The 7,618-nt window shown below is 36.0% G+C and overlaps 1 protein-coding gene across 1 annotated transcript in view; it reads right to left on the bottom strand.

The window, feature by feature from the left end:
* Positions 1-3,886: 3,886 nt before the first annotated feature.
* Positions 3,887-7,618, bottom strand: part of agbl4 (AGBL carboxypeptidase 4) — a 359,863-nt gene continuing 356,131 nt past the window's right edge. The window contains exons 12-13 of the mRNA XM_051904378.1: positions 6,338-6,434; positions 3,887-4,446 (exon numbers count right to left, since the gene is read on the bottom strand). Of these exons, the coding sequence (XP_051760338.1) occupies positions 4,359-4,446; positions 6,338-6,434 (185 nt within the window). The 3' untranslated portion in view covers positions 3,887-4,358. The remainder of the gene's footprint in view (positions 4,447-6,337; positions 6,435-7,618) is intronic.

Raw genomic sequence — 7,618 nt, 5'->3', positions numbered from 1 at the left:
ACTTGTAATGTTAAACTTTTTTTAATGTTTATTTCTCTGTTTTTAATTTATTTTTACTGTTTAACCTAACGTACCCCCTGTCTGTATTTGTAAATGTTTAAAACTAATATGAAAAACATCTTCAAAAAAACTTTTTAAAAATATATATTCAGAAGTATGGCTTCTCATTATCATGTTAGATGGTTAAAACTAAAGCAACAGCTGCTGTAGTTTTAATTAACCCTTTCACACATAGAGGTCACTACAGTGGACAGCTATTCAAAAAGCCATTTCTTGCGTATGCAGGGTTTTGATTGCACAGTTGCACATCAACCACCACAGTGGACAATAGTGCATCATCCTTTACACTGCCAAAGATTGGCAACCCATTGCATGTGAAATTTTTGTTTACCCCAAACCAAGATGACCGAAATGCCAGGTTGCTCCGAATATCTATCCATTCCTTCTATCCTAGGAGACTCTAGCAGGTAAGTTGTAACATCAAAAACGTAATCTGATTATGTAATGCATGTTACTTGTAATGCTTTTCTTTACTTGTTACATCAAAAAAGTAATTTGATTACATAATGCATGTTGCTTGTAATGCATTACTTTACTTGTTACATCAAAAAAGTAATCTGATTACATAATGTGTGTTACTTGTAATACTTTACTTTACAGCGTTACATCAAAAAGTAATCTGATTATGTAATGCATGTGTGACAATGACTCAGGTTGACTGGGATCCATAAGCGGTTTATTAGAAAACAGCAAGCTCACAGTACAGGCAGGCGTGGGTCTAATCACCAGTGCAAACTACAGTGTCAGAGACAATAATCGTGGTCATAACCGGGCAAAAGATCAGGGCAGGCAGCAAACAATCAAAGAAGCAGTCCAGGCAAACAACAGAGTAACGGGCAGGTGACAAATAATCCACGGTCAGTAATATAAGCAAGGTTGATACATGGGCAGACAGTAAACAGGAAATAAACACTCAGAAATTGTTGGAGGGCAAACAATACTTCGTAAGGAGTGTGTGTGTGTGTGGCTTAAATAGCTGGCTGACGTGAAACAGGTGCGCGGTAATCAGGCCAATTATGTGGGCGCTTGGGATTTGTAGTCCAGTTAATACTCGGGAGAGTGAGACCTCCGGTGGCCGATCGAGGGATCTTCGCTGGCATTTGTGACAGCATGTTTCTTGTAATGCTTTACTTTACAGCATTACATCAAAAAGTAATCTGATTATGTAGTGCATGTTACTTGTAATGCGTTACTTTACTCGTTACATCAAAAAAGTAATCTGATTACGTAATGCATGTTACTTATAATGCCTTACTCATTACATCAAAAAAGTAATCTGATTACGTAAAGCATGTTACTTGTAATGCTTTACAGCGTTACATCAAAAAGTAATCTGATTACGTAAAGCATGTTACTTATAATGCTTTACTCGTTACATCAAAAAAGTAATCTGATTACGTAATGCATGTTACTTATAATGCTTTACTCATTACATCAAAAAAAGTAATCTGATTACATAAAGCATGTTACTTGTAATGCTTTACTTTACTCGTTACATCAAAAAAGTAATCTGATTACGTAAAGCATGTTACTTGTAATGCTTTACAGCGTTACATCAAAAAGTAATCTGATTACGTAAAGCATGTTACTTGTAATGCTTTACTTTACTCGTTACATCAAAAAAGTAATCTGATTACGTAAAGCATGTTACTTGTAATGCTTTACAGCGTTACATCAAAAAGTAATCTGATTACATAAAGCATGTTACTTGTAATGCTTTACTTTACTCGTTACATCAAAAAAGTAATCTGATTACATAAAGCATGTTACTTGTAATGCTTTACTCGTTACATCAAAAAGTAATCTGATTACGTAATGCATGTTACTTATAATGCTTTACTCATTACATCAAAAAAAGTAATCTGATTACATAAAGCATGTTACTTGTAATGCTTTACTTTACTCGTTACATCAAAAAAGTAATCTGATTATGTAATGCATGTTACTTATAATGCTTTACTCATTACATCAAAAAAGTAATCTGATTACATAAAGCATGTTACTTGTAATGCTTTATTTTACTCGTTACATCAAAAAAGTAATCTGATTACATAAAGCATGTTACTTGTAACGCGTTACCCCCAACACTGCTCGTTTCAAATGAGATTTGAAAACATCTGATTGCTAGTTTTTTTCCACAGTCTGAAAACATCAATTGATCAATGTAGATTTCAGTCTGAGGTTTTCTCAGAGAGTAGAGCTAAATTTGTCCACTTTGAACATAATCAGAATTATCAGCTAATAAGGGTAAATCAGTGTACTCTGGTAGGCTGGAGGGAGCATGAACATTATTTACATAGTCTGAGTTGGGTTTCCACAGAGTTACCTTCACTGGTCGTAGAGATCTTTGATGGAATCAGATCCTCATGTTCTGATATCAAAGACATGCAACGTTCATCTTATATGAAGTTCTTCTCTGTTTGCTGGTCGAACGGGAAAAAACCCAATTGTGTTTGCAATAATTGAAGCTGTATTATATATTTGTATATATTTATAGTTTTCATGATTTTATATCATTTTTTTTTATTGGTTTGTTAAATACACACAGTATTACTTTGTTATTACTATATTATGTTTAATACAGTATCTTTTCAGTTAAAACCAAAAACGCATAGGCTACTGTAAGTGGACGTCTGAAACTCTCTTTGAAAAATATGTGTAAAAAATGTTCAGATCTCGTTTTGTCTTGTTGAAACTGTAATTAATTAATTAATTGATCAAATGAATAATTAAAATAAAAAGAACAGTTTTAACAAGATAGATTTAACTAGGACGAACATTTGTCAGCCCAAGATTTGTGCCAACTTTTGACAAAAGTAAATCTTTTAAAGATTTGGTAAGAAAATGCAGCGTTAACAGTGTTTGGTCCTAAAAACAGCTGCAAAGTGACAAGTGAGGACACATTCAGTATTAAGCTACTTGAAAAGTAATGACTATTTCTCAAAATGTAAGGTGAACAGAATTAGAAATTTCTAAAAGTGGGTGACATTAGTTCACTAAGTCTCAGTTTTAAGCAGCTTATAATGATGTCCAATGAAGGATCTGCCCTCGAAGTGAACCATACCACTGCTAGTGCCGAGAGACAGACCTCACAGAGAATCACTGAGGCCAGTTAACTTGTGCACAGGAATGGACCGTGTCGATGTTTAAGAAGGGAAATGCAAACAATTCACAGCAGCCTAAGGGCAATTAGGATGTGTTTGTGGCAGGGAGGTGAGCCAAGCATAAGGGACTAATGGTTCGAGGCTCTGGTTAAAATGACAGCGCAATGGAGAGGTGAGGCTCTCCATAAGCACAAAGGCTTTTAGGTATGACAGCGCCATTACCTGTGTGTGTGTGTGTGTGTGTGTGTGTGTGTGTGTGTGTGTGTGTTTGTCGAGATTCTGTAGATGGATGTGTTTTCTCATTCACATTAGCTCTCGCCATCTTCTCTTCTACCATCTAAAATGCAAGTCATTTGTTTTTGCCTTTTCTGACTGATTGCCTCAGTTATTCCGAATGACTGGCCTGAAAAATACATGCTGCTTTTCACACTTCTTGACTGATAGCTTGAGCCATTCTGTATTTTAGCCCCCTCACACTGTGCTGTGAGCGTTTGTTGTGTGTGGACAGATCAGACATTGTTTGGGAACACTGTGTTACAGGCTTAACAGACTCTGTATTAGAGTACTTTAGTGAACAGCAGAAAATATGTTGATGCTTATTGCCTTGAGACTATGATGAGAGGATTAAAAATGCATTGTTTTTTAATAGCATTTTAAAATTACTTCTGCTGGTTTTCAATATAAGCACTTTATAAGACACTGGAAAGCAATTTTTATCAAACACTTTATTAGAAGCACATTTCTGAACACAAAGCATGAATATAATAAAACATTACAGGTCAATTGCTTTATATTTAAGCAATTTTCAAGCATTCAGGTTTGAACAAACAACAAAAGATGACTATCTAAACAATTAAAGAATTCATAAAAGTAATCACTTTATCAGAATGATTACAGCTGAGCGAAATACAATTTCTGTACTTATAATAGGCAACTCCAAAAGCAAGGCAAAGAAAGTAGTTGGTATTCAACAAAGCACTGAAAAAGCAATAAATGTAGCCAGTGGGATAATTTACAGTTGATGTTTTCTCTGTGCAATATCTCACAAGTGAGAATTAATACTGAAGACTTATTCACAGTCGTTGAGTCCTATCATCACATAAAATCTTAGACAACAAATATCTGGTGGATTGCTGTGGGCTGAAATTGTAATTTGCAAGTGGACTGAGGAACCGTATCCCGTTCCCTGTGTGTTTAGTAATCCCTGGGCTTTCTGTCACCTTTCACCTTCCCATTTCCAGGATTGTTTCCTTGATGACTGGTTGATGTTCCATCAGAAGTGCTGAAAGACATAAAGGATGTTTATTAGAGGAGTTTTGTCAGAATCAGATGGTTCTAGACCATGGGTTCTCAACTCTGGCCCTCGAGGTCCACTCTCTTGGACAGTTTTTTCACACCTGAACAAGTGGTAACACTTTAACACTTGAAAATTCCATTAATGGTGGGAAAGAGTTCAATATCTGCTAACACTTTATTTTGATGGTCCCACAACAGACATTCTGACATACTGACTATAAGTAACTTTGCAAGTACATGCTAAAGGGTTTTAGTTTTTAGTTTAGTTTAGCTTTTAGTTTACCCAAAAATGAAAATTCTGTCATTAATTACTCACCCTCATGTCGTTCCACACCCATAAGATCTTCGTTCATCTTCAGAACACAAATTAAGATATTTTTGATTAAAACTGATGGCTCACTGAGGCCTTCATTGAAAGCAAGATAATTAACACTTTCAAATGCCCAGAAAGCTACTAAAGACATATTTAAAACAGTTCATGTGACTACAGTGGTTCAACCTTAATGTTATGAAGCGACGAGAATACTTTTTGTGTGCCAAAAAACAAAATAACGACTTTATTCAACAATATCTAGTAATGGGTGATTTCAAAACACTGCTTCATGAAGCTTCGAAGCTTTACGAATCTTTTGTTTCAAATCAGTGGTTCGGAGCGCGTATCGAACTGCCAAAGTCCTGTGAACCATTGAAATTTTGAAACACTTATGACGTAACAAAGCCTCGTTTACTGAAATCACGTGAATTTGGCAGTTTGATACACTCTCCGAACCACTGATTCGAAACAAAAGATTCGTAAAGCTTCGAAGCTTCATGAAGCAGTGTTTTAAAATCACCCATCACTAGATATTGTTGAATAAAGTCGTTATTTTGTTATTTTTGGCGCACAAAAAGTATTCTCGTCACTTCATAATATTAAGGTTGAACCACTGTAGTCACATGAACTGTTTTAAATATGTCTTTAGTAGCATTCTGGGCATTTGAAAGTGATAATTATCTTGCTGGCAATGCAGGCCTCACTGAGCCATCGGATTTTATCAAAAATATCATAATTTGTGTTCCGAAGATGAACAAAGGTCTTACGGGTGTAGAACAACATGAATTTTCATTTTTGGGTGAACTAACACTTTAACTTATTCTACGAACCCTAACCCTTATTTAACAGGGTGAGTTTAATCTAAACTATGCAGGAAAGTGGATCTGCCAGAGTTGAGAACCACTGTTCTAGACAACCATACACAAAATTAAGCATATGACAGTATTTGTAGTAAGAGACAATCATTTTCATTCATATATGGTGAAGGAGTGTGCATGGTGAATGTAGTATAATGTATGTTTTAAAATGAAATTTTTCGCAAGTGAATTCCATTTATATGATCATTTAAAGCTGGAACCCCTGGTTGTTCGTAAGGGAACTGCAGGGGTTTTGTGAGATGAAAAGCTAATAATTAAATCATAAAAACTTACAATTAAAATATTATTATTTTTTTTTTTTTTACAAGAAAACTGAAGTAGGAGAATTTTCAGATGCAAAACAGTTTAGTAGCTCTCATAAGAGACAATGTGAACACTAACAAAAACATGAAAGTTAGCCATAATTGATATTAAACAATTGAAGCTATTTAAAAGGAGCTGATCACCACCTTAAAGTTTCAAGTGGTATGAATATGAACAAAACTAAACTTATTGGACTCATTTAAGTAATAAAAAGAAAAAACTGGCTTAGCTTATGCAAAGTGTGTCTTATAGTAGGACTGTAGTAAAACTCAACATCTATGCAATCTTATACATAACTTATGAATGAATCATAAGGATATGGAAAACAAACAAAAGGTCGGTGCCGTAATTGAGGCAATGAAACATGCAATTGCATTATGGACCTGTTAATGTGTCCTGTGTGCTTGCTTTCATCTATCAGGTTGTTCAGCTTGTAGTAATCCAGGAAAGTCCGGGCCACGTTTCTACCCAGCTTCATGTCTGTGAGAGGAAATTAAGGGGCCCTCCAGAACACTTTACACAGATTATTAAGTTGTTTTTTTTGCTTATAAAACTGAAATATAAAGTGACCTTCATACGCATAGATATTGGTCTTTTGACTGTTTTATAGTCACTGGTAAACACTGTGCTGGCATTTTAGAGTCAAATACCTTGAGCCCACTCCAGCAGCCTGTCTCTGTATTCCTAAAGAGACAGTCGACAACAAAGCAATATTGGAATGCCTCCTAGGCCCCGGCATGGTTAGAACGTCGGATCCCTCGGAACCTTTAAATCTCTGTTCTGACGTGCCACTTTTAATTGAAAAATAAATAAATAAATAAGAGGCCGATTTTCTCCCATCTCGCACCAACGCGACCATTTGCAGTAAATAACTGGCCAATACCCAGCAGAGCAATGCGGAGAGTAAATAAGCGGGACAGGCGAGCCAGCGCTCAGCTCCTCGTGAGGATAAATCAAACGCCTCTCAGTCAAGTCAGCCAAAGGAAAAAAAAATGCATCTCATTCCTGCAGTTACTTACAGCCAGAGCTTTATTTAAATTCATGCATCTACTCCACAACCCCCCCACAAGCCTTTTTTCCACCGTGCCCACGTTACAGAGCACATCAATTACCAAAAGCACTGCATCAAAGAGCTGTGAGGGCACTTACAATGCAGCTGAAAGAGTGGGAGCCGTTTAACTCCAACAACCACAAGCCAGGCGAACGTTAAACGGAAATCATTTTCTTTTAACCTAAAGGAATAGTTCATCCACAAATGAAAATTCTGTCATCATTTACTCACCCTTCATGTCGTTCCAAACCAAGACTTTCTTTCTTCCGTGGAACACAAAAGGAGAAGTTTCAAAGAATGCACTGGCCATTTTTTCCATGAAACTACAAATAATGCAGACTGGAGCTTTCATAAAAGTACTTCATATGACTCCTCTGATGCCATAAAAGAACAGTAACTTGGTCATAAAAGAACAGACTGAACCAAACATCTTTCCTAGCTTTTTTTCTTTTTGGCAATACATGAAAAGTGATGATGTCCAATTAAACGAATCATTGTTTTGAGGAAGACCTTGTTCACAAAAGTGGTCTGAATGATTCGTATGGACTGATGAGGTTCTTGAGTTTGACTCACTGACTCTGTGATCCAGTCATAGTGGTTAACATCTCACTGA

The sequence above is a fragment of the Ctenopharyngodon idella genome, chromosome 8, assembly GCF_019924925.1.
Source record: "Ctenopharyngodon idella isolate HZGC_01 chromosome 8, HZGC01, whole genome shotgun sequence".
In the NCBI taxonomy this organism is placed as follows: domain Eukaryota; kingdom Metazoa; phylum Chordata; class Actinopteri; order Cypriniformes; family Xenocyprididae; genus Ctenopharyngodon; species Ctenopharyngodon idella.
This window is presented reverse-complemented; position numbering and strand designations above follow the sequence as displayed.